The sequence below is a fragment of the Hyaena hyaena genome, unplaced genomic scaffold (assembly GCF_003009895.1).
Source record: "Hyaena hyaena isolate Hyena2069 unplaced genomic scaffold, ASM300989v1 scaffold_91, whole genome shotgun sequence".
Classification (NCBI taxonomy): Eukaryota; Metazoa; Chordata; class Mammalia; order Carnivora; family Hyaenidae; genus Hyaena; species Hyaena hyaena.
Window position 1 is genome coordinate 1,480,147 of NW_024080725.1, and position 27,815 is coordinate 1,507,961.

Genomic DNA, 27,815 nt, shown 5'->3' on the forward strand with positions numbered 1-27,815 from the left:
AGACACCCCCCCCCCCCCCCCCCCCCCCCCCCCCGCGTCCCTCTTTACTTCTAAGACATTTTCGTCATCCCAAATGGAAACTCTGTAACTCCCATCAGCCCCTGGTAACTGCTAATTGGCCTTGTTTCTTTATAGATTTGCCTATTTGGGATGTTTTATTTAAATGGAATAGTATCCAATGTGACCTTTCTTCCATTTATCCTAATGTTTTTGGGGTTCATCTATGCTGTGACATTTATCAGTACTTCATTCCTTTTTATGGCTAAATAATACTCCATTATAGGGTGCCTGGGTGTCAGTCGGTTAAGTGGCCGACTTCAGCTCAGGTTATGATCTCCCGGTTTGTGACTTCGAGCTCCACGTTGGGCTCTGTGCTGACAGCTCAGAGCCTGGAGCCTGCGTCACATTCTGTATCTCCTTCTCTCTCTGCAGTTCCCCCTCTCATGCTCTTTGTCTCTCAAAAGTAAATATAATAAACACTAAAAAAAATTCCATTGTGTGATACATTGTATTTTGTTTACCTGTTCATTAGCTGATGGACATTTGAGTTGTGTCCAGCTTTTAGCTACTGTGAGTGGTGCTGCTGGGAATGTCCATTTACAGTGTTTGTTGGAATACCTGTTTTCAGTGCTTTGGGCTAGGATACCTACGAGTAGAATTGCTGGCTTATATGATAATTCTATGTTTAATTTTTTTTTGTGGAACTGACAAACTGTTTTCTGTAGCAGCTATATCATTTTACATTCCCACCAGCAATGTAGGAGGGTTCCAGTTTCTCCACATCCTCCTCCACATTTGTTAGTTTCCATTTTTTTTTTTAATTATAGTCACCCTAGAGGGTGTGAAGTGATATCTCATTTGTGGTTTTGATTTGTAGTTTTATTTTTAAAAAATTAAAAAAAAATTTTTTTTTGTTTTTACGTTTATTTATTTTTGAGAGACAGAGTGAGATAGAGTGCAAGTGAGGGAGAGGCAGAGAGAGGAGAAGACACAGAATCGGAAGCAGGCTCCAGGCTCTGAGCTGTCAGCACACAGCCTGACACGGGGCTCGATCCCACGAACAGTGAGATCATGACCTAAGCCGAATTTGGAAATTCAACCAACTGAGCCATCCAGGTGCCCCTAAAATTTTTTTTTAAATGTTTATTTATTTTAGAGAGAGACAGAGAGCACACGGGAGAGGCAGAGAGAGAGGGAGATACAGAATCCCAAGCAGGCTCCAGACTCTGAGCTGTCAGCACAGAAACCCACAAACTGAGATCACAACCTAAACCGAAGTCAGATGCTTCACTAACGGAGGCACCCAGGTGCCCCTGATTCTAATGATTATTGATAAGCATCTTTTTATATGCTTACTGGCCATTTGTATATTGTCTTTGGAGAAATGTCTATTCAAACGCTTTGCTCACTTATTTCTTTTTATTTTTCTTTAAAAACATTTTTTTCATAATGTTATATTTATTTCTGAGAGAGAGAGAGGCAGCATGAACAGGGGAGGGTCAGAGAGAGAGGGAGATACAGAATTCAAAGCAGCCTCCAGACTCTGAGCTAGCTATCCGCACAGAGCCTGACACGGGGCTCGAACCCACGAACGGTGAGATCATGACCTGAGCTGAAGTCGGACACCTTAACCGACTGAGCCACCCAGGCGCCCCTAATTTTATTTATTTTTCTTAAAATTTGTTCAGGTTTATTATTCTGAGAGACAGTGTGTGAGCAGGGCAGAGGTGGAGAGAGAATCCCAAGCAGGCTCTATGCTGTCAGTGCACAGCCTGCATGAAACTAAACCATGAGATCATGACCTGAGCTGAAATCAAAAGTTGGACACTTAACTGACTGAGCCACCTTAAGCGCCCCTATTTCTTTAAATTAAAAAACAAAACAAAAAAAGCCACGTGTTTTTTGGTTGTGTTCTTATCTGGCTTTTAAAACGAAAAAAATTAGGGGGGCACCTGGGTGGCTCATATGGTTAAGCGTCCGACTTTGGTTCAGGTCATGATCTCACGGTTTGTGAGTTTGAGCCCCATGTTGGGCTCTTTGCAGATAGCATGGAGCCTGGAGCCTGCTTCGGATTCTGTGACTCCCTTTCTCTTTTCCCTGCTCATGCTGTCTTTCTCTCTCTCTCAAAAAATAAATACTAAAAAAAAATTAAAAATTTTTAAAAATTTTAATTGTAGTTGACAATCCAATATTATATTATTAGTATCAAGTGTATAACAGTGATTAGGCAATTGTGTGCACATTATGAAATGCTTACATAAGTGTAATTACCATCTGTCACCAAAGTTATTATACTATTACTATTTTCCCAGTACTATACTTTTCATCACTGTGATTATTTATTTTATAACTGGAAGTTTGTGTATCTTGGTCCCGTTCACCTATTTGACCCAGCCCACCCACCCACCTTCCCTTAGGCAATCATTATCTTATTCTCTGTATTTATGAATCTGTTTTTGTGTGTGTGTTTTGTTCATTTGTTTTTTAGGTTCTGCATATAAGTGAAATTAAATGGTATTTGTTTTTCTGTGTCTGACTTATTTCACTTAGTATAATACATGGATCCATGTTGTTAAGATAGCCAGACTTCATGCTTTACAGCTGAGTACTATTCCATTGTGTATATACACCACATCTTCTTTATTGATTCATCTATTGGAGGACCTTTAGGTTGCTTCCACATCTTGGCCATTGTAAATAATGCCACAGTAAACATAGGGGTGCATGTATCTTTTTGAATTCGTGTTTTTGTTTGTGTAAGGACTCATCAGTGGAATTACTGGATCATATGGTATTTCTGTTTTTAATTCTTTGAGGAGCCTTCCTCCTGTTTTCCCTAGTGGCTGTACCAGTTTATATTCCCACTAGCAGTGCATGAGGGTGCCCTTTCCTGCACGTCTTCGACAAGGCTTACTTCCTGTCTTTTTGATACTAGACATTCTGATTGATGTGAGGTGATAGTTCACCTGTGGTTTTGATGTGCATTTCCCTAAGGATGAGTGAGGCTGAGCATCTTTCCATGTGTCTGTTGGCCATCTGGATGTCTTTGTTGGAAAAATGTTTTTATATGGCCTCTTTCCATTTTTTAATTGAATTATTTGGTTTTTGGGTGTTTAGTTTTATGAGTTCTTTATATGTTTTAGGCGTTAACCTCTTGTTGGATAGATCCTTTGCAAATATCTTCTAGTCATTAGTTTTCCTTTTTATTTTGTTGATGGTTTCCTGCGTTGTGCAAAGGTTTTTGTTTGATATTTATTTTTTTGTTTTGTTTCTCTTGTGTGAGGATAGTTAATCTAGAAAAATACTGCTAAGGTCAGTGTCTGAGAGATTACTGCCTATATTAATATATATATATATATATATATATTTTTTTTTTTTTGGAAGGCTTATGGTTTCTGGTCTCACAGTTAGGTCTTTAATACATGTTGAGTTAATTTTTGTATATGGTGTAAGATAGTGGTCTAGATTCATTCTTTTGCATGTGGCTGTCCAGTTTTCCCTGCCATTTATTGAAGAGATGCTCTTTCCCCTAGTATATGTTTTTGCCTCCTTTGTTGTAGATTAATTGCCCATAAAAGCGTGGATTTATTTCTGGGTTTCTCTATCCTTTTCCATTGATCTATGTGCCTGTTTTTGTGCCAGCACCATTCTGCTTTTATTAATATAGCTTTGAATAATAAAAGAGTATAATATTAGCATAATAAAATAGCTTTGTAGTATAGTTTTGAATCTGGGATTGCGACATCTCCAGCCTTGTTCTTTCTCAAGATGTGCAAAGGACTTGAATAGACATTTCTCTAAGAAAATATGCAGATGGCCAATAAGCACCTGAAAGTGTGCTCAACCTCAGTAGGCGTTAAAGAAATGCAGGTCAAAATCGCATCCTTTCACATCCATCCGGATGGCTATATCAAACAAAACCAAGCAGAACAACCCCAGAAAATAACAAACGTTGGTGAAGATGTGGAGAAATTAGAATCTTATGAATTGCTGGTGGGAATGCAAAATGGTACAGCTACTATGGAAAACAATTGGACAGTTCCCCAAAAGTTAAACATAGAGTTATCATGTTCCACTCCCTAGTACATACCCAAAAGAGCTGAAAGCAGGGACTCCCACGGATCCTTGTATACCAGGGTTTGCAGCCATATTCATGATAGCCAGAAGGTGGGAACAATCCAGATGTTTACCAGCAGATGAACGGAGAAGCGATATGGTACATACATTCAGTGGGATGTTACCCAGTTTTAAAAAGGAATGAAATTTTGAAACCTGCTAAACATGGGTGAACCTTGAAAACGTTATGCTACGTGAGATAAGCCAGACACAAAAAGACATATATTGTATGATTCTACTTAGGTGATGTATGTAGACAAGGCAAATTCATGAGCCACAGAAAGTGGGAAAGAGGTTACTAGGGGTTGAAGGGAGGGAATGTGAAAAATGGTTGTTTAATGGCTACCCAGTTTCTGATTGGTATTATGAAAAGTTCTGGAAACGAAGAGTGGTGACAGTTGTATACATTGGGAATATATTTAATGACACTGTATATTGTATATGTTAAAATGGCAAACTTTAGATTAAAAAAAAAAAGGAGAAATGGGGGCTGATGCTTGTTAAGTGGGACCAGTGTGCTGGAAGTTTCCATGTGTTGGAGAACCTAGGTATTGAGAGCAATTTTGTGAACAAACTAGAGCTGAGGCTGTGATCGGAAGTTGGGGGTGTCTGTTGATCTGAGAGGTGACATTCCAGGTAAAATCTGGGTGTGGTGTGTAACCTTAGGGAAGTGGAGATGAAAGGTCTCAGATTTGAAAGGCCCAGTAGAATACCAAATGGAGTTGAGGGGAAAAAAAAAACCACACTTTGACACATTATATTGAATTTAAGACTATCAGACGTAGAGAAGTTTAAAGGCTTATCAAAAATTAATAACATTATGAAGAATGTGCTTAGGGTGTGGTTTCTGCTTCTGCATTTACTCTGTTGCAGTGTGTTGTTGTGATGAGTTACCCGGGGAGAGTCCTGGGACCTTGTGGATCTTTTGGAAGTACCTGGGGGAGCTCTTGGGTCCGGAGACCACACTTTGAGAACTGTTTTTTCCACACAAGTGTCTGTGCTTATTACTGACCTTCCCCTGCCATTTGGTGTCTTCCGCATTGATGGCAGTATCATCTCATTGTCCTGTATTTCTTCCCACGCTCCAGTTTTGTTTTAGCCCTTTCCTACCTACATTGTCTTCCAGTTTAAGGCTGATCTCCAAGTCTTTACTGATGATTCTAGTCCCTGTGACTATCCCTTCTCTAAAATCTGTTGGCAAGTATATAGTTCCACATGATTGGTACTTCAGTGTTTGAGGTTTTCTCTGTATTTTCTCTTTCCAGTTACGTTCTAGAGCTCCTTTGAAGTAGGGACTCTAAAAATTGACAAGACAAAGTAAGAGTTTCTCCTTACACACAATGTTTAGTACAAGATTATTTGTTAGTTGATAGGAGATAACGCTTTCCATGAAAGTGCATGTAGATCATAAATTCTCTCTTGACTTTAAGTAGTTGATTGGGAAATTATAGTATCTTACCCATTACTTGATACATGGTAGTGTTTTTAGTATTGCAAATAACTTATTTTATTTTATTTTTTAAGGTTTAATTTGTTAAATCTTAAAAATTTTTTTAAATGTTTATTCAATTTTGAGATACTGAGTGCAAGCAGGGGAGGTGCATAGAGAAGGAGGCACAGAATCTGAAGCAGGCTCCAGGCTCCAGGCTCCAAGCTGTCAGCACAGAGCCGTCCGGATGCAAGGCTCAAACTCACGAACTGTGGGATTGTGTCCTGTGCTGATGTCGAACGCTTAACCAACTGAACCACTCAGGCGCCTCCCAAATTTTTTTTTAGTTTATTTATTTTGAGGAAGAGAAAACCAGAGGGAGGAGGGAACAGAGAAAGAGAGAGAGAATTTCAAGCCGTTTCCTCACTGTCAGCACAGAGCCCAATGGGGGCTTCAGACTCACAAACCTTGGGCTCTTGACCTGAGCTAAAATCAAGAGTCAGATGCTTGACTGACTAAACCACCCAGGTGCCCCACAAGTAATGTTTCTGTAAATAGATCTCCAGTTCATGCTTGTTGATCTTGTGAGTCATTTATTGATTAATTTATTTTCTTACCATTTCAGAAAAAAGCCAAAGGACAAGAGCTCTTTGATCAGATAATGTACCACTTGGACCTTATTGAAAGTGACTATTTTGGACTGAGATTTATGGATTCTGCACAAGTAGCAGTGAGTAGCTGTTTCTTTGGAAGTTCCAGTATGGGAGCAGAAATGGAAAATTTCGGATGACATGCTAAGTGCTAAAAGGCTATATATTCATACAACATTTTCTTTTTCTTGTAGTTTTCTTTTATGGTCTGAAGTTTTGAGTGCTTCAAAATAACCTGAAGTTCTTCTTTAAAAAAAAAAAAAAAGTCCTAGCCCATGTATTTCTTAGAGCATGCTCTTTGCAGACGAGGGTAGGAAATCTGTCTTTTCAGTAACTTTTCAGTAGGTGTTGGGCATACTAGAGTTTGAGAACCACTGTGTAATGGGAAGGGTGCTAGAATGGGGGTATTGTGGGTTCTTGGGGAAGTGATAGAAGTTACTGATTTGCAAATTAAGGTGAATAGAGTAGATTTTCACCTTATCTTCAAGATCCCTTTCTGAGCTGTGATTCCGTATCTATAAATGTTCTTTGACATTGTGCATTTTATTATTACTACTTCTTTTGAGAGAGTCAGAAGAGAACAAGCTGGGGAGGGGCAGAGAGAGAGAATCTTAAGCAGGCTCCATGCCCAGTGCAGAGCCGTATATGGGCCTCGATCTCATAATCATGAATTCATGACCTGAGCTGAAATCGAGATACTTAGCCCACTGAGCCACCCAGGTGCCCCCTCACCTGTGCATTTTAGATGAGACAACAGCATATGTAATAGGGTAGGAAATTGGAGGCTTTTCACAGATCTGAGCACTAGATTAGGATTTGACTGGAGGGTATTTGAGAGAAAGTAGTAGATGATAAGATTAGAAGGTAAATTAGTGGCCATCGCATCCAAAGTGAATACCAAAACTATTAAATAATAAAGAGGCAATATTTATTTTCTTATAATTGGGGTTAGGAGTTTTTCAAGCCAGGAGGTTATGTTTTGCTTCAGCAAGTATTATATAGAGATATTGAGTAGGATTATTTGGAATGGGCGGAGACTGAAGTCAGAGGGAGTCATTGCAGACCCTCGAGTTAAAAGTAATGTTAAGACCTGGAACAGGACAGTCACAGTAGCAAGGAGCGTGAGGGGGTAGAGGGAAGGATATCAAGACGTTAAGCTCTGTTTTTTGGAAGTTAGTGATGGAGGGGTGTGTGTGTATGTGCTTAGTGACACGTTAGTTAATTGTTATGTCTAGGACTCATAGGAGCAATAGGTAAGACTTCTCAAGTTCTTTCTGGAGTGGGACATGGACTCATTCGTTTTCTGTGATTAATTAACTAGAATACCTCTATAAGATGCTACTAAAAACTCTTATCTTTCGGAGATGGCTTACCCATAGTCAGTTTATAGACTATCTTGGCTAAATTTACAACTGTTAATAATGCTCGCTGAAAAAAAAAAAATAATGCTCGCTGTAATTTTTTTCTCTGATTTGCATACTCCCAGTCCCCCTTCCTGGGTTAAAAGAAATTAAGCATGAGCATTTAACACCAGAGTATTGTTTAGGTAAATTTTGGCACACTTGTACAATGGAATACTCTGCAACTTATTAAAAATGGTGATTTTTTTAAAAGTTTATTAATTGACATAAAATGATGTAGAGAAAAGACTTACAAAACACTAAGTTTTTCTATTTTAAAATAAGTGGATATATGCGCACACACACATAAACATGAAAAAATTTACAAAACACTTTCCTATAGTTTTAGTGTTCTTATCTCTGGATAGAATTTGTATGAGAGGTGTTTTATTTTTCTTCTTAATGTTATTTCTCTTTGATTAGAAATTCGTCAAGGGCAGGGAATGAGTCTTTCTTACCTCTGTTGCCGGGCACATAGCAAACACACAAGCCATTTATTGAATGAAATTCTGGTGCAGTGCTTAGTTTGATATAAAGGCTTGGTTGATTGTAGGGTTTCATATCATTCACCGGCCATCTTTCAAATAATAGAATTGCAGTGTTGCAAGCAATGAAAAAAATAAATGGTGTTAGGGATGAATAATCCATAGCTTCCTGTTTTTTGAGGGGTTGTGAAGGAAAAGAGGTCAAAATATGCCAATATTAAGTTTCAGGTACCTTCTCTCCTTATGGTCTGTAAATACACTAGTCTCTCCTTATCTGTAGTTTCCCTTTCCATAGTTTCAGTTACCCATGTTCAGTCCCCATTTGGAAGCAGATGACCCTCCTTCTGACATATTGTCAGGTCACTGGTGGCATGATGCTACGTCATGAGGCTGACACCATTCACCATGTATCATCTCATCATGTAGGCATTTTATCATCTCACAGCATCACACAAAAAAAGACGAGTACAGCATAAGATATTGTGAGAGAGAGATCACAGTCACAAAACTTTTATTATGGTATAGTGTTATAATTGTTCTATTTTATCATTGTTATTAATATCTTACTGTGCCTAATTCAGACATTACATTTTATTATAGGTATGTACGTATAGGAAAAACACATAGTATATGCTGGGTTTGGTACTTGCTGTGGTTTCAGGCATCCACTGTGGGTCTTGGAATGTGTCTCCCACAGATAAGGGGGACTGGTGTAATTGGGGAAAGAAATAGAGATTTCTTTGTATTGTGAGAAGTGGCCATTGCTAAGTTGTATTCTTTGCTCTTTGTGAGCAATAATCTTCAGTGATCAATAATCACTGAATTGCTAGATCTGTTACTATTTCTTCCCTCATTTGATACACATATAATGCCTTCTGGTTCTAACAAAATTTGGTAAAGCCAGCTTTAGAACTTTGTTTCTCTATTTTTAAAGTTTTATTTATTTAAGGGGCACTTGGGTGGCTTAGTCAGTGAAGTGTTTAACTCTTGCGTTTAGCTCAGGTCATGATCTCGTGGTTTGTGACATTGAGCCCTGTATTGGGCTCGGCACTGATGGCGCAGGGCCTGCTGCTGATACACTCTCCCTCTTTTTTTGTCCCTCCCCCATTGCATATGCTAGCTCTCTCTCTGTCTCTCCTCTCTCTCTCTCTCTCCTCTCTCTCTCCCCCAAAATAAATAGACTTTGAAAAAAAAGAAGTTTTATTTAAATCATCTGTACACCCCACATGGGGCTCGAACTCATGACCTTATGATCAAGAATCACATGCACCCCTGACTGAGTCAGGCAGGTGCCCACAACTTTTATTCTGTACTCTGTTCTAGTTTATCCTTCCCAATGCCCAGAAATCTAGGCATTAAAATTAAAGTAAGATTTATTTTTAGTTTCTGTTTTTGCTGTCACTAGAATCTTCTTGAATTGAATTAGAAGAATAGTAGCTGGTAGATGAAAGCTATTCAAAATGAATTCTAGATAAACCTTTAATCTTTTTAAAAATTTTTTGTTATTTTTTTATTTAAATTTTTTTTTTTTTAATTTTACATCCAAGTTAGTTAGCATATAGTGCAACAGTGATTTCAGGAATAGATTCCTTAATGCCCCTTACCCATTTAGCCCATTCCCCTCCCACAACCCCTCCAGTAACCCTCTGTTTGTTCTCGGTATTTAAGAGTCTCTTATGTTTTGTCCCCCTCCTGTTTTTATATTATTTTTGCTTCTCTTCCCTTATGTTCATCTGTTTTGTATCTTAAATTCCACATATGAGTGAAGTACTATAATATTTGTATTTCTCTTGACTAATTTCACTTAGCATAATACCCTCTAGTTGTATCCATGTAGTTACAAATGGCAAGATTTCATTCTTTTTGATTGCTGAGTAATACTTCATTATATATATACACACACACACACATACACACACCACATCTTCTTTATCCATTCATCCGTTGATGGACATTTGAAGCCACTTTATTTTTTAAGCTTATTTATTTATTTTGAGAGAGAGAGAGAGAGAGAGAAAGAGCATGTGCACACATATGTGAGCTAGGGAGGGGCAGAGCGAGGTACAGAAAGAGAGAATCCCCAGCAGGCTTTGCACTGTCAGCATAGAGCCCCATGCGGGGCTTGAACTCCCCAACCATGAGATCATGACTTGAGCCGAAACCATGAGTTGGATGCTTAACCAACTGAGCCACCCAGACACCCCTAAACCCAGCCACTGTGGAGAGCTTTGGGGGACTTACTAGTACATGTAAACCAGTTTTATTCTGGCATCCTAGGATTTATACTTACTCTTTGTTGACAGCAAAATTTGGCCCTATCCTCTATTTTCAAATCTAAACTTAGTTTAGTGTCCTTTTACATAATCCAGAGATGTGAAAACTTTGAATTATAATGATGAACCCTAATTATCAGCACACAGTGTTGAGCAGCCTATTAAAAGTATAAATAATACATTATGATCAGGTGGAGTTAATTCTCTGAAATGCAAGGACAATTTATAATCAGTGTTACAATTTGTCATATATGTTTTATCATACATTGTCTCCTGCCTTTGTTTTAATAGCATTATACTTTTTTGCTCGGTTGATATCAGGCTTGGCTATGTGACTTGCCTTTGGCAGTGGGGTCTGACTTGATGTGATGTTTGCCAATTATGAACACTTTCACTAACTCTTCATTCATGGTGTTATTGCTTTGTCAAATACTTAAACTACAATCAAAAAAAGATTGAAACAAATCTTTACCACGAAGAAAATAAAGTAACTTGATTAACTGAAATTTATGGCATTTAAAGACAACACCGAATGGAAATGGAGATGCTAGATCCAGAGCTGGAGGCTAGAAAACATATAATTGGCCAGTGGAACCTAGAGCGAATGTTTTACGAGTGCACACCTGAAGGCTGCAGTGGTCGATGACCTTGATAGCAAATTCAAGATCACTGAGTTAAGGGAAGAGGCAGTTCTTATTCTGGTTTTAGAATTCCACTTTCAGGTGCTGTAGGCGCAGTGTGTGAGATGTGTTTGTCTTGCTGACCCTCACTTATCTGAGGTTGTGAAAATAATATTTAGGTCTAGAATTCTTTTTTTTTTAATTTTTTTTTTAATTTTTTTTATTTCTAGGAGAGAGAGAGAGAGACAGCTTGAGCAGGGGAGGGTCAGAGAGAGAGGGAGACACAGACTCAGAAAAAGGCTCCAGGCTCTGAGCTGGCAGTCAGCACAGAGCCTGACGCGGGGCTCGAGCCCATGAACCGCGAGATCATGACCTAAGCGAAAGTCGGACGCTTAACCGACAAAGCCACCCAGGTGACCCAGGTCTAGAATTCTTATCAAGCAGTGTTTTTTTCTTTTTTCTTGGTGACCTGTTAAGCCCCTTCTTTCTAGCCCCAGAATACCTTGAATAAACCCAGTGGAATTCGGCCTGTATAGAATTGACCTTCTGTGTGTGTGTATACCTCCATCCAAGCTTTAGAAGGTGTACCTTTTTCCATTTCTTGGTGCTTAGTGGACGTGTGACACAGCTTGTATGGGCGGCATCTGTAGAAAAGAGGCCTGGTGATTATCTTGCTCTTTTTTTTTTTTTTTTCTAATTTTAAAAATTTATTTATTTATTTATTTTAAGAGAGACCGAGACAGTTTGAGCAGGGGAGGGACAGAAAGAGAGAGGGAGAGAGAGAATCCCAAGCAGGCTCCTCATCGTCAGTACAGAGCCCAACGCAGGGCTGGAACTCAGAAAACTGAGATCACGGCCTGAGCCGAAACTGAGAGTCAGATGCTTACCCGACTGAGCCATCTAGGTGCCCTGGCTCTGCTCTCTTTCTACACGGATATTTGATCATTTACGTTGGCAACAATAACAACAACAAGTCTAGATTAATAGAAGAATGATAGAAACATTTCTGTTAAAGACAAGATGATAATTTGTGTATCATTGCCAGTGGCATTTAATTTCATAATAGAAGTGCCAGCACGCACAGTTACCAAAGTTGTAAAGGCTGGAAAGGAGGAGGTAAAACTAACACTGTTGGCAAATGATTGGATTGTATATCAGCTGAGAACTTAACACAAACAATAGGATTCAGTAGAGTAGTGGGGAGTGAAAAATATGTAGGAGTAAGTAAGTAACATATATGTTAAATATATGTATATATCGTAATGTACACACAGATACACTTGTCTCTGTTAAATACGGAAGAATAGTAAAAAGTGTATTTCCAACATAGATTTTGTACTCTGTCCCTGGAGAGTAAATATAAAAATGTGCCCCACTCCCCTCCTTTCCCATTATGGATTTGACCTGTAAGAATTTTAAGAGAGCATACTAATAATACACAGAAAAGCACATGGGGAAATAGATTTTAATGGCTCATCTAAGCCTTCATTTGAAATGTATTATAACACAGACTGTTAACACCAAGAAAGTAATTACCCAGGAAGAATGTGTAATGAATATAGACTAAATTGAAGTGCTTTCAGTTAGATTACAGCAGTGTGGTGTATTGGCTCTCCATTTTTATAGCATAGTTTTTAAACTTTTTGTTAAATTGTAAAATGTTAAGGTTTTCCAAGATGTAAAAAATTCATCTGCTGCAAACTATAGAAAACTTATGAAGGAAATTGAAGAAGACACAGAGAAATGAAAAACATTCCATGCTCGTGGACTGGAAAGAACAAATACTGTTAAAATGTTAAAATTGTCTTTAAAACGACCCTTTAATTCAGAGCATAAGCCTCAACTCCTTAAGGAGAAATATTTTTTGCAGATGCAGTTGTTTTGAAAGGTGGCTAACATGTCTCTGTTTCAAACTCTTTGCTCTTTGAGCAAAAGTAGTAGGGCATGTTTTTTTTTTTTTTTTTTTTTTTAGTAGAGCTGAGTAGGTGGTTAGAAGTCAGGAATCATTTATTTGCAGACTTGTTTACAGACTGTTTGGCTGAAGGACTGGGGTGAGGGTGTGTATGTTAGTGTTTTGGAAGCTCCCTAGGTGATTCTTTGTTTGATTTGGTTTGGTCTGTTGTGTTTGTGATTTCATATTATTTATATTTTAAGACATGCATAAGTAAATAATTATTCTTTCATGCCCGGTTCAATAGGATGGAAAGAAATGTGGCTTCCCACATCCTTTGATGTCTAAGTTTATCAACCAGACTTTAAAATTAGGAAGTTAGGAGGGAGTTTGTTTCCTTTGTAAGGTATGATGGGGAAAGAGAACTTGGACACTACACGTCCAAAAATCTCTATCTGCCTGCTCTCACCTTTATCTTCTAATGTAATTTAAACTCAACTCCTAAAGACCCTGATGGAAGGAAAATCCTATCAGTGCCTGTCTCTGAGCTCTGAATTTTCCAGTCCCTGGGCTTGGAATGTGGAGGAGATGAAAGAAAACAGACTTGAGAATATGCAAGCGTGAACTCAGACCTTCCCCAGAAGAACGCCACCCATATCTCCCTGGCTTCTCCATTTCACTTTAAAATGTGCTTGCTGCATTATCTGAGTGTGGGTCATCCTCAGAGAGTGCAGATGTATGTAGGTGAAGAAGGGACTGACATAGCTTCGTGGAAGAAAACTCTGGTCCTTAGTCTCACTGGGATGATTTTATGTTTAACGTGCTTCTTGAGTAGTAGGGTACAAATTGAAGATTAAAGGTGTATTTTTGAGACTAGCCCTAGATGTTGTTAAGCAGGAAGAAATTTAAAGAGGCCTAAGAAAGACTATAGATTGATCTTGAAATAGCATCTTACATTAATGTTTCCTTCTTTTATTCTTCAAAGTTTATTCTGTCAGAATTGATAGTCTGTTGATTTTCAGTCCATTGTTAATATTCTTTCTCTTTCTCTCTCTCTTTAACCAACACACGTAAACTGTTTTTGTTTTCCTCCTTCCCTATTTGAAGAACCTCTGGATGGGGTCAGAAAGCAATAACATCTTGTTAGGTGGGGGTTGGGTGTATATGGTGATAAAAATTGGGTATATGGGGAGGGTGGCCTATTGTCGGAGGTGGAGGCACTGTGGATCATATACCCCCCAAATTAGACGGTGTAAGTATATTACACAGAATATTAAAATAAGGGTCCATGAGTGTTTTAAGTAATATGTAGTCATTGTAGAGTAAGTTACAAATAGAGGAAACCACAAAGAAGAGAAACTATCACCAGCAGTATCTTCCACTTAGAGATATCTGCTTACTGTTTTGTTACAGATTATCTCAGTCCAAAAGAAGAACCCGTGTTTGTATATACAAACTTGTATATTTTGAGAGAACATTTGTATCTTGTAACCTGCCTCTTAAAATTCAACAGTATGTTGTAGGTCATTTTCCAGATCCTTTAGTATTTGTTTTCCTTGTTTTTAATTGCTGCATTGTGTTGTATCATCTTGAAATACTTTATTTACCTAGTTCACTGTTGTTGAATATATATATTGTCTTAACTTTCATAATGGCTTGTAAATAAATCTGCACACACCTATGATGGTTTCGCGGTATGGAATTGTTGGGTCAAAGACTCTTATGTTTAAGGCACTGGTGAGTTGCCTCCTGGAAGAGTTGTGCCCATTAACGCTCCCGGTGCAGGAGGCCCCTCACCATAGGCACACGGCATGGGCCACCGGCCAGACACTGGTAAGTTCATCGCAGTAGAGGAGATAAAACCTGAAGATTGGGCGACTCGCAGATTCACGTTGTGGAAAGAAGACGCTCTGGGGCAGAAAAACCAATTTTATCTTTTACCCAGTGTGTGATTGGCATCAGGCTCTAATAGGTATTAGTGTAATTAAGTTTGAGATTATTGGACATTGAGTTGCTGCATTGGCCACAACGGATGGACTGTTTCACTGTACTAGGTTGAAGTCTTTTCTGCTACAAGATTGAATTGTGTCCCGTCTACTGGCCGGCCTAGGATTCAGTTGGAGGGATGTATAGAACTGAACAGTTGCCACCTTGAAATATGCTTAAAAGGATATCCAACTGGATTCAGGAAAACATGGAAGGTGGCTGGGGTGCTTGGCTGGCTCAGTCGGTAGAGCATGCATCTCTTGACATCGGCCCCAGGTTGTGAGTTCGAGCACCACTTTGGGTCCTTAAGAGAGTACTTAAAAATAAAATCTTGAAGAAAAGATGAGCGATGGCTGGTAGCCTACATGCTTGGAATCTAGAGAAAATATTGCACAGGACTTTTGAAATGTTTACTGAACATCTTACTTGAATGTGCAGAGGTACTTCGCTCATCCACTGGTAGCTCTGTGCATTTCACTCTTGGGTCTTGGGAGAGACTGCAGAGAAGAGGCTAGGCAAATAATTGGCAAGAAAAGCAAACGGTTACAAGACTATTAACAATGCAGCCTTGTTTACCCACTCTGCCCGTCTGGATTTCTGTAACTGGATTCCTTAGCTCTGTGAACTAGTTAGCACAAGAGCTCTCCTTTTTTTGGGTGCTCGGAATTGTAAGCATGTCGAAGAGAACACAGCCTTGTATATCTTAGTTGGATGAGTGCATCCTGTCACTGTCGGGACGTGGGGGTGTAAAGGGATTAATAGTGAGAAGTGAGCTCGGAATGGTTTACGTGAGGAAGCCTGTGGAATTGCTTCTTAAGTCTGTTTGTGTTAAGGGCATCTCGGAGCGGGGAAGTTATGGAAATCAAAAGGCGATTGCTTTTGAAACCAGAAGTCTGCTGGTCACGGTTAAGAGTTTTTATTTGTAAAGCAAAGGAGCAAAGAAGAGACTAATTCATTTAATAGGTGGGGTTAGTTATGAGAAAGATCTAATTTTATTGTGCAGGCTCTTTCAAAGAGTAGCACTTCTAAGTAGTATCTGTTTTGTAAAATTTAAGTGACACTGTTACTTCCTCTCACTTGGTGACGATCTGTTAGTAAATCTTACGTTTTTATTGCAAGAATGAACAGACATTGGAGTACTAGGATACTTTTCTCCTCATTTTAACAATTTTGAAACAGTCATTTTGGGGGGGAAACAGGGAGACTAAGGGCAGAATTTAAAATATCATCCTTGTTCCTGTGAGAGAGGAGAGGAAATGTCTTAAGTTGTAAATCTGGTTTTAGGTCTTTCTTTTTCGCTTGTGTCAGAGGCTTACTGTAGCTGCTGGGGCAGATAATCCTCTCCCCGTTTTCATCCTCACCGTTGTTTTTCGTATTTCCTTCTGATTATCAATAAAAACATGATGAAAATTAACTTTTAGGAATGAAAGTGTTGAGTTCTGTCATCTGCTTAACAGCTGATTTTTGCATTTTATTTTCAGCACTGGTTAGATGGTACAAAGAGCATCAAAAAGCAAGTAAAAAGTAAGTGTTGAAAAATTGTGAACAAAAAGTAAATTTAATTAGATATAATTGTATATTAGAAGCTCTGATTCCTAATCAGTCATGTTCCAGATGCATTTCTTAGCATCCCTGCTTTTTAAAGGTAATTTCAATTTGATATACCGACCCACCCGTAAGTTATAGAGGGTTAACAGTAATCTAGATTCAGGTGCTGTATAGTTTATTTCCTGGAGAAAGACTTGCATCTTGCAAAAGAGATGGAGTTCTCATGAGATGCTTAACTTTTATATAGTAATTGTTGGACTTTTCCTGCTTGGCATCTGCCCTGCTCTATAAAATATTTTGAGACTCCATAGCTGTAACTTTTAAATTTAAGAGTAGTGAAATGAAACAATTGACATAAAATGCCAGTATTATCCTGGTAATAGGGAAAAATACCAGTGTTCAGTCCTAATCCAGTTTGTCTTTTGTAGTAGGAGAGCTTACAGAGCAACTCGCTTTTGTCCTTATGAAATAATGGGACCGCTGAGAATTAGAAGTTAGTGGAGTAGGTGAAGTGAATTGGAAAGTGTCGGGGGAAGTTGCCGTGAGCTGTTAATAACCCAGGCCTCCCTCAGTCCTTTTAAGAAGTACAGTGTGGCAGGTTTTTAGGGCTGTTAGATTGCACAGTCAAGACTTAACATTCGATGCATTTGGCCCTGAACTGTTAGAATTAATCTAGAGCTGTCTGTTTTGCGGAAGGCAGCTGATTGTGACGCTACTGTATGGTTGTTGGTATATTTCAAAAAAATATATACTGGTTGATATTTTTGTGTTAGGTGTGCTTAAAACCTTCTTAAAGGCTTTAATTAAGCCGTCTGCTGTGTAGGTGGGTGAAACATTACCACAAAACCCGTTACCTTCTCTCCCGACTTCAAGTAGATTATTTTTGACAAATTTACTGACTGGAAAATTCTTACAGTTGGAATAGTTATATTAAAAAATTAAAGGGTTTGTTTGTTTGTTTGTTTTAATACAGTTGGTTCACCCTATTGTCTGCATCTTCGAGTTAAATTTTATTCCTCAGAACCAAATAATCTTCGTGAAGAGTTAACCCGGTAAGATTCCTCTCGACAGTTGTGCAGGGGTGAAGTAGCTGTGGTCAGCTATCGATAGGTGCTGGCAGATTGTCTTTCTAATTCTTTCCAGTTTATAAACCACTCAGGAAGTGGATCTCTTGCCCCTGGTAGCAAGACCTCAGACAATAGGATTTCATTTGGGGACAATGTTTTATTTATTTTTAATTTTTATTATTTTTTAAAAATGTTTTACTTATTTCTGAGAGAGAGAGAGGGAGACAGTGTGAGCAGGGGAGGGTCAGAGAGAGGGAGACACAGAATCTGAAATAGGCTTCAGGCTCTGAGCTGTCAGCACAGAGCCCGATGCGGGGCTCAAACCCACGAACCGTGAGATCATGACTGGAGCCGAAGTCGGACGCTTAACCGACTGAGCCATCCAGGCACCCCTGGGGACAGTGCTTTAAAGTGTCGAATTTTTCCCCTTGATCAGTTTTCACAGTAAAGGGTTGATTCCCCAGCATTCTCTAAAGATGACTATAGATTCCTTTTTTAAAGTTTCATCAACACATGGGTTTTATTTACTTATTTACTTCTGTTTATTTATTTCTGAGAGTGTGTGCGGGCAGGGGAGGGGCAGAGAGAGAGGGACAGAGGATCTGAAGCGGGCTCCATGCTGACAGCAATGAGCCCGATGTGGATCTTGAACTCATAAACTCATGATCAGAGCTGAAGTCGGATGCTCGGCTGACTCAGCCACTCAGGTGCCCCTCAAAATGGGTTTTAAACAAGACTGATGTGTTTGAAAACATTGCCACATTATATTTATTGATGTTATGTTTGTTGGTGTTCAGAATGATCTCTCTTTGGCCACAGGGAGTTTATTCATGTTGGCTCCTAACATTCTTTACCTATTGAAATGCCACTGACTGATGAAAAATACTAAATCCTGATTTGGTTGGAATAGTTTTAAACAAACTTTAAGTAGGTTATACACAATTATTTCCATTTTGTCTTGCCTGCTTCATACTTATTCACTGATTATACATGGTAAATGTGTGATTCATTCACACACACTATTTATTAAGTAAAAATTGAGTCGCTGAGTCCCTTTAGGGGGTTTTCTCTTGAACCCTCTACCAGTGAGATTATAGCTATTCTCCATAGTTACATATATGCCTGTGTCCTTTCACATGTGAGGTGGTTTGTGTTGTGAGAATAATGTAAAATTCGGTCACAGAACTCATTCTCATTAATTTGCTTAAAACCTTTAATCTTAAGGTGGCTGTACTGTACTCAGTTACCTTCTGCAGATGCTACCATCCTCCGGATGGCTTATTGCCCCCCCATTTTTTTTCTTTTTCTTTCTTTCTTTTTTTTTTTTATAGATTCTATTGCAGGTCAAATTCTGTAATTAAGAATGTTTCGTCTCACATAAGAAGGGTAGGATTATTTTTCATAGTAGATTCCTCTCTTTAGCTAAATTTGTGCCTTTTCTTTCTCTTAGGTATTTATTTGTTCTTCAGTTAAAACAAGATATTCTCAGTGGAAAGTGAGTATTGGTTATTTAAGGTAAACCCCATTTTATTAAGTAGTTGAAAAAGAAGTTCATAATTAATTATGAAAAAAGAAATGGTCAGCATAAAGTAGGTATTATTTCCATTTATCTTAAAATAAACCTTGCAAAGTTGACTTGTCTAACAAATTTGGGTTTTGGTCGCAGATTAGAGTGTCCCTTTGATACGGCAGTGCAGTTGGCCGCTTATAATCTGCAAGGTAAGCAATTCTTACGCCAACTGATAAGAATAAAGCATAATTCGTTTTTGTGTGTTTTTAGTTAAGAATTTCAAAAGATTCAAAGTGATGGGTAAGAAATGTAACACCGCTGTTAACTTGTATCAATATCCAACCCTGTTACTTTCCTTCTTTTAAGAACAATGTTGCCTCCTTTTTCTTCCCTTTCACTTCATTTGCTCCCTCTGTCTGTAACTTCTTTTCAGACAGAATCACTGTCGACCTGACAATTCAGTAAATAGTATAAGGGGGCCTTCAGCTATTTTTTTTTTTTATTTGAAAAGAATGCAGGAACATAGCAGATTTTTGCAGTTTTATTTTTGCTTTCTTTAGTTTTATTCTTTAAGTTTTATTTATTTATTTTGAGGAAGAGAGAACATGAGTGTGAGCGGGGGAGGAGCAAAGAGAGCGAGAAAAAGAGAAACTCAGCTCCTCGCTGTCCGTGCACAGCCCAGCTCGGGCTCGGTGTCAAGAAGTGGGAGACCATGACCTGAGCTGAAACCAAGAGTCAAATGCGTAACTGCCTGAGCCATCCAGGCGGCCCTCTTTAGTTTTATTCTTAAAAATGAATCCATGAAAAATACTTAGAGCATATTTAAAAGTCCCTGATGGTTATTTTAACAGTGAAGAAAGTATTTTCCAATAAATGAAGTTAATGAAAAAACTTACAATTTTGTACCTTGGTATACTGATGAAATACTGTTAAGTTGAGGTATTTTTTTCTGAAAAATTGACATTTTAAGAAAACTGTAATTTTGGTCCTCATTCACAAAATGGCAACTATTCTGTTGGAGTATCTCTATATACTAGAATAAAAATAAAATTATATGGTTATCAAGGCATTTATACTTTTTTTGGTGACTATGTATTTATCCCTAATCCCTCTAGGATTGGTAGTCTTTATTTGCAATTGTGTGGATAATAATAAGACCAAATTTTTATGTTTTTATGGTAAACCCAGTATTTTTGCTATTTTGTGCTTCCACAATTTAAGGAGATGATTTTCCTATTGCTAGAGGGATTGGTGACTGCAGGAATTTTCTGTGCTTCAGAAATTCATTACCAGCACAACCTGCCTCCACCCCCCGTGCTAGTCTGTCTACAAATTAAGATTTGTTTTCTCATCTGCAGAATGTCCGACAGCTAGTAGCTTGGAAATGCCATGCCTCTCCCACCGTAATAGTCCAAAATGTATAACTGCATGGGTCTTTCCTTGAAAGCACACATTTTATATGTCATAAATTCCCATGTGAGGTTGATGATTCTAAACTTTCATCTAATGAAAAGGTGTCTTTTCATGTTCTTTCTGTGTCTCATTGTGTGCGTTTCATGACAGCCAAGATATGTGCTTCTCGAAAATGACTTTATACATTTTTGTGTATTTAATGAAATGCTGTTCAAAGTAGTGCTAACTACATATTTTTTTAATGTTTATTTATTATTATTTTTTAATGTTTGTTTATTTTTGAGAGAGAGAGAACATGCAGGGGAGGAACAGAGAGAAAGGGAGACACAGAATCCAAAGCAGGCTCCAGGCTCTGAGCTGCCAGCACAGAGCCCAATGTGGGGCTCGAACCCATGGAGCTGAAGTCAGACTTTTAACCAACTAAGTCCCCCAGGTGCCCCTAAATGCTTATTGTTTGATTTATGTGTTGTGGCTCTATTTTGTGATCTCTTAACTCTACTTATCACATTTTTTCCTAAGTAAAAGCTCTTCCCTACTTTCTCTTTCATCCACAGCACCGTGATTTGCATGATTCCTCCACACTTCATGTCACGTCTTGTGCATCTCTGGGTCCCGTGTCCAATATTTTGCTAAATCCAAAGTCTTAAAGTCCTTAAGAATAAATTTGCTGAAGTACTATTCCATCTTCCTGGAATGAGCTCTTTGTTTTTCATTTATGATTTTCTATTTTATCAGAATAATTTTCGTTATTAGTTTTTTCTCATACTTTCAACTCAGTTTCTCCTTGCCATTTTAATATATGCCCTGATCAATATTATGTAGCAGATTTGGTTTAGTGCTTCTAAAAACATGATCCAAAAAAACTAAAATAAAACAGACAAAAAACCCATTATGATCCAGACAAAAGAGTAATCTCTTCAGCAACAAATTGGGCATGATAATAACTATTTTCCAAGGTTGTTGAGAAAATGGATGACAGTATATCTGTAATATGTCAAGTGTGTAGACTCCGTAGTCAGTAAATAATGAGTTCTTACCATGTTTGTTATTATCTCAGGATCTGTGGATTTTTTTTTTCTCTACACAGCTGGATTTTTTAATAAAAACGGAACTATTTTAATTTTTAAATGTGACTAAAATGTTCTTTAAAAGGAAAAATGTCTAAAGTACAGAAAATATTAGAATCATTTTTCTTTTCTTCTCCAAACCCCACAGTTCAGAGATAACCACAGATGGGCACATAACTATTTGTGCCCTGCCCAAGTGTTTTCTGACTGCCTCCCTTCCCCAGATATTTTTTTACTAACTTTTTTAGGATTAACTATTTACAATTCCAGGAGGACAGAGACTGCATCTTGTAGCGGTGTATGATGCGTTCTCTGCACGTTAGATCCTTTTTGAAAAAAAAAAAATTATTTTTGAGAGAGAGAGACAGAGACAGAGCACAAGCTGGGGAGGGGCAGAGAGAGAGAGACACAGTATCCGAAGCAGGCTCCAGGCTCCAAGCTGTCAGCACAGAGCCCGACGTGGGGCTCAAACCCACAAACCATGAGATCATGACCTGAGCCAAAGTCGGATGCCTAACTGACTGAACCACCCAGGCACTTCGCTGCATATTGGATTCTTAACAGATGTTGGCTAAATGGCTTTTTAAAGGTTGCTAAATAGTTTTGTTCATTCATTATAAGGCCAAAAGGTATTTCTCTAAGGGAATCTAGAGAGAAGTTTTCAAAAGCTAAGTGTTATAAGATAGGAAATAAATGAACAGAAGCACATATATATGAAATTATACCACCAACCACCAGTACATGATTGTGTGTATAGATGTTGACATGTTGTAAGTCCAAGCTAGATTTATTTTTGGGAATGATTTGGGTATTATGAATTACTATAGTTTAAGAAAGAACCTTTCTAATCTTAGCAGTTTTGTAAAAAAATTTTCTTAATGTTTATTCATTTTTGAGAGAGAGAGGGAGGCACAGAATCCAAAGCAGGCACCAGGCTCTGAACTGTCAGCACAGAGCCCAAAGCAGGGCTTGAATTTATGAACCACAAGATTTTGACCTGAGCTGAAGTTGGACGCTTAGCTGACTGAGTCCCCCAGGCGCCCCTTAGCAGTTTTTATTAATAAAATGAATTCTGAAGGAAGATTCAGCAGGAAATGAATTTAACTAACAAAATAAAACTTTCTGGAACTTATGTTTGTAGCTGAACTTGGTGACTATGATCTTGCTGAGCATAGTCCTGAGCTTGTGTCCGAGTTTCGCTTCGTGCCCATTCAGACTGAAGAGATGGAGCTGGCTATTTTTGAGAAATGGAAGGAATACAGGTACTTGACTAGTGATCACACTTTTCCTTAATGTCACAGCAATGATTTTGTACTTGTTTTCTTCTTTTTCTGTCCTTGGTATAGAATTTACATTTATTATTATTCAAAGTTGTTATTTTTTAAATTTCAGAGGTCAAACACCAGCACAAGCTGAAACCAATTACCTGAATAAAGCCAAATGGTTAGAAATGTATGGGGTTGATATGCATGTGGTCAAGGTAAGAACTGTGTTGTGATGATTTTTGAAAGTTTATTCCTTGTAGATTCAAGGTAACTATGACATTTATTCCTTCTAGATTCAAGGAAACTATGACATTTTTCAATATGAAGGAGGGCATGGAGGTAGCATAGGATAGCCCTGGATACTTTGGATGTGTTATAAAGGTTGAGATTAAATATGAGAATCTCACATAAAGTTTCAGTATAAGAAAGAAGGGAAACAACCAAAATCTCCAAAAAGGTGTATCTGTGCTTTTAAGGTGTTACTGTGTTTTTTAGATTTTTAAACCACTTTTTATTATTTGCCTTCATATTCATATCCTCTTGGCTCACATAAAGTGGAGGAGGCTATGTAAAAATTAAAATAATTCAGGAAGCAGAGCTGAAAATTTATAGCTTGAGAAGACTTTGGTAAGCTGTAATAAAGCTTGTATATATTATTTTTTAATTTTTTTAAATGTTTTATTTATTTCTAGGAGAGAGAGAGAGCGTGAGCAGGGGAGGGTCAGAGAGAGAGGGAGTCACAGACTGAAACAGGCTTCAGGCTCTGAGCTGGCAGTCAGCACAGAGCCCGACGCGGGGCTCGAACCCACGAACCGCGAGATCATGACCTAAGTGAAAGTCGGACGCTTAACCGACTAAGCCACCCAGGCGACCCATAAAGCTTGTATATTGATTTAACTTATCTCTAGTTTCAAAAGCTAAATTTTCCCAGAAAGGCAGTCTTTTTAAAGTTTATTTATTTAGAGAGCGCTAGTGTGTGAGTGCACGTGCGTGCAGGGGTGGGGCAGCAAGCAAGGGAGAGAGAATCTCAAGCAGGCTCTATGCTGCCAGCACAGAACTAAACGTGAGGCATGATCTCCTAAAACGTGAGATCGTGACTTGAGCCAAAATCAGGAGTGAGATGTTCAACCGACTGAGCCACCCAGGCACCCCCAGAAATGCAGTCTTTTTAAAAACGTGTGATAAGCGGTGAATAGGCTACAGGCAGAATCTGCAGAGTGCGTTCTGTGTCGTGGAAGTGCTCCTGTGTGTTTTCAGTGATGACCTGCCTCAAGACTGTGGTGTCAACTGTGAACTAAACGTCTGCGTGAGTTTTCCCGAGAATGTTATTTTGGGTATTTCTATGTGTTGCAAACACTTTGTATGTTAATATTAGCCTGTGTATAGTTACTATGATTCAGTGTGAAAATAAAACTAAACTGCTGTGTGAAAATGTGAAATCTGTCTTATGCCAATAAAGTTAACATATTTTGCTTTCCTTAAATCAGGCTAGAGATGGGAATGACTACAGCTTGGGACTAACCCCCACGGGAGTCCTTGTTTTTGAAGGAGAGACCAAAATTGGCTTATTTTTTTGGTAAGCAGAGTTAATATTACAGAATCTTATTGTATTTATTTATTTATTTATGCATTCATTTATTTTTTTAAATTTTTTATGAATAAAAACATTTCTGTCAAGTTAATCCATAAAACAGAGTTTGGAGATGAGATAATTGTGAATGAAAGTCACCTGTCGCCTGTCTGACTCCTTCCCCATCCTTGTCCCATCCCCCAGAGGTAATGTTTAAAACTCTTCCATCCATTTTTCTATTAGTTTCAAGTTACGTCAGTATACATCTCTTGATACATATTCTTTATTCCTACACGTATTAAGTGTTCACATGGACATTCTCACATCATGTGCTTATTACAGCACTATTTTTAGGACTTCTTGTGCCACAGGCAGCCACAGTACCCCAGATTCCCTGGTGTGTAAGAGGAAGAAATTTCCTCCTCCCTTTAAGCTGTGCTTCTCTTCTTAGGTCCCGGCTTGACTCCAAGTTTAAAATTATATTTGCATTTCAGTATCGAAGATAGGTTTTACTTGGATTTCGTAGCCATCATAGACTTCTTCACATCTTGTCTGGTCTGTTCTAAAAGCAGAAACTCAGGAAGTAGGGTTCATGTTGTTATCCGTGTATCAGAAGTGGTGTAGAGCTTCACACTGTACTGGTGTTATAAACACTGGCCGAAGGGCCCTTAGGCCGTTTACGTGTTCACAGCATGCCAGGGTTGTTAGCTCAAAGCCGACCAGCACCAAATTCAAATTCTTATATATCCAATTACTGTAAATATAGCCCAATAAGTATATTTTTAATCATTTAGAGCCTTCCTGCTTTGCACGTCCTCCTATGAACTATATCTGCCGTCTGCTCATCAGAGATGTGACAAAAGCCTGTAGCTGTACAAGACACAAAGCACCACTGCCCTTCAGAGCTCTCTGACCTGGAGACTTCCCACTTGCTGCTAACTGCCACTGCGCAGACCCCCCAATGCCCCGTCTGAGTCCCTTCCTCCTACAAGTTCCCTGCTGCCTTCCCCTTCTTTGGGGGTGGCTTCGTGCAGCCAGCTCTGGACAGCCTCCTGTTGTCAAGGACTTCCTTCTCCTGCGACCCGGTCCAAACACCCTTCAGTAGAGTGTGCTGTACAGTAGAGATAGGTCCTGATCCTTCCTTTCTGATCAGTCTGGAAATGCTTGGACCCACAACTGGGATTACATTTTCTTTGTGTACAGGTTTTTGTTTTTCCTGGCATTTTTGGCTTCCCCGTCTCTCACAGCCCATGCAGTGCTTTAAATTACCTGCCTTTGTCTTCTCCTTACGCTCTTTCAGATCCCCAGGCTTGCGCTAAATGATTCTTCTGTTCCAGTTGGAATTGTATGCTCTCAAGGCGACTCTACAGCTTTCATTAGTTTTTTCCGCTAGGATCCTGTGTGTCTTCTTCCCATTATTTTCCTCTCTTTGCTTTTGTTTTTTTCTGGTCTGTATCTTCAGGTAACTGCCTAAGAGAAGCAGGGTGTAGGAGATAAATTGTTTGAATCCCCGAATGCCTTAAAATGGTGTATTCTTCTCTTATGCTTTCTTGGTAATTGGGCTGAGAATAGAATTTTAGGTTCGAAAATTATTTTCCTTCAAAGTTGAAGATAGATTTCATTTATTTTTGAGTCCAGGTATCCATGCTGGGGACTTTCTGAGACGCTCGAGTGGAACACCTTCTTAATTGTCTCCTGATAGGTGAAGGGGCTTTGGGGTATTTATTTACCCAGTCGTTGAGTGTTAATTCTCTGACACTTCCAGCTTGCCCTGTGGGCAGATGGCACATACTTCACGCCTAGAGAATGCTGTGGGCAGAGAGTTGAAGGAAGCACCTTTTCTACCGCCGCTGTGGTGGTTGTGAGAATCAGTTGGGTCGATGCATGTAGAACACTTCCAGGAGTACGGGACACTTACTAGGCACTGTGCGAGTCTTTGTGACACTTAAGTGCTCGCTCCTCCCCTCCTGCTCCGCCTGTTACTCTTAGCTACTTACTTGTTCAGTACAACCCTTGTAAACAAATGCTCTACAATTATATTTAGTATAAGTTATATTTAAAAATTAGCGAGAATGAGAGTTTCATTGTTTTGACGTTCACAGTTCATAGAAGTACAGAGTTCACCTGTGGTAGGTTGTTGAGGATTTCGGTCCAGGTGGGAGACAGTTGGAAAGGGCACCATAAAGCGAGGTTTAAAAAAACTTTTCTTGTTTTCAGATTAAAGAGGTACTTCTTCAAACCAAAACTGATATAGAAAATAAAGTTGAAGGCCTGAATCAAGAATTTGTTTGCATTTAAGCCTTTAAAAAAAAAAACGCTTACAGTCTTTCCTGTGTCCAGCTCCTATGCTGCAGCTCTGCACCAGTCCTGGAGAACGCCTTGTATCGTGGCTGGGAACCTATGAAATGTATAAGTGGATTTCATCATTTTCTTTTTTCTTAACATTTCTACTGTCTGATACATGTGCAGCATCAGTGTTATTCGAGATCCTGCTTTTGAAATGTTTTTTTCTGTTATCTGAAATAGTTTTCAGAGGCTTTGTTGGTGGGCAGTACAGGCTAAGAGGGTAAACACCCTCTTAATCAATTTTCAGTTCAGCAGGTAGATGATTGATAATGCTGGCAATAACAACAATTCCCTTTTAATTTCAAGGACATTTATTTGAAATCTGGCTTTTGTTCTGATATTGTTATAGGCCCAAGATCACCAGATTGGATTTTAAGAAGAATAAATTAACCCTGGTGGTTGTAGAAGATGATGACCAGGTAGGAATTGGATTGCATTATTTATTTAACAATGACTATGTTATGTGGGGACTCAAGTCTAAATTTTTTTTTTTTTTTTTTTTTTTTTTTGAGAAAGAGGAAGAGCACGGGCACGTGTGCACACAAGTGGGAGAGGGACAGAGAGAGAATCCCAAGCAGGCTCCATGCCCAGCACGGAGCCCAGCGCGGGGCTTGATCTCACAACCATGAGGTCATGACCTGAGCCAAAATCCAGAGTTGGACACTTAACTGACTGAATTGCCCAGGAGCCCCTATTATTCTTTAATGAAGGCTTCTAAATTAATATTCTTTAATAGAGCCTTCTCAGTTAAGGATTACTCTGCCCCCCGCCGCCCCGCCCCAGGTTAACTCTAGTTCCCAATTGATAAACAAAACATGCATCTCAGATGCATTATACCAAGTGAAAGAAGCCAGACTCAGATTATGACTTGTATGATTTCATTTATATGACAATCTGGGGAGGACAGTCTTCTAATAATGGAACAGATCACTGATTGATTGGGATTAGGGAGAATGAGGAGGCTTGATTACAAGGAAACAGCAAAGGGAATTTAGGGGCATGAGAGAACTTTTCTATAACCAGATTTTGGTGGTAGTTGCTAGACTCCACGCCATTTGTCAAAATTCACAGAATTATGAATAAATTTTAAAAAGCAACTGTATTCCATGCAAAGAAATAAATTGAAAAACATACCTAATACATGGACATAGATAAAAGCAAGTTGAACAGTTGTATGCA

The 27,815-nt window shown here is 38.8% G+C and overlaps 1 protein-coding gene across 2 annotated transcripts in view; it reads left to right on the forward strand.

Moving 5' to 3' along the window:
* The window catches only part of EPB41L5 (erythrocyte membrane protein band 4.1 like 5), a 125,906-nt gene that overhangs the window by 13,652 nt on the left and 84,439 nt on the right, over window positions 1–27,815 (forward strand). For both annotated transcript variants that reach the window (XM_039234879.1, XM_039234880.1), the window contains exons 3-11: window positions 6,171–6,275; window positions 16,332–16,374; window positions 17,372–17,450; window positions 18,916–18,960; window positions 19,132–19,184; window positions 22,597–22,717; window positions 22,848–22,935; window positions 24,208–24,296; window positions 26,986–27,055. In XM_039234879.1, the coding sequence (XP_039090810.1) occupies window positions 6,171–6,275; window positions 16,332–16,374; window positions 17,372–17,450; window positions 18,916–18,960; window positions 19,132–19,184; window positions 22,597–22,717; window positions 22,848–22,935; window positions 24,208–24,296; window positions 26,986–27,055 (693 nt within the window). The remainder of the gene's footprint in view (window positions 1–6,170; window positions 6,276–16,331; window positions 16,375–17,371; window positions 17,451–18,915; window positions 18,961–19,131; window positions 19,185–22,596; window positions 22,718–22,847; window positions 22,936–24,207; window positions 24,297–26,985; window positions 27,056–27,815) is intronic.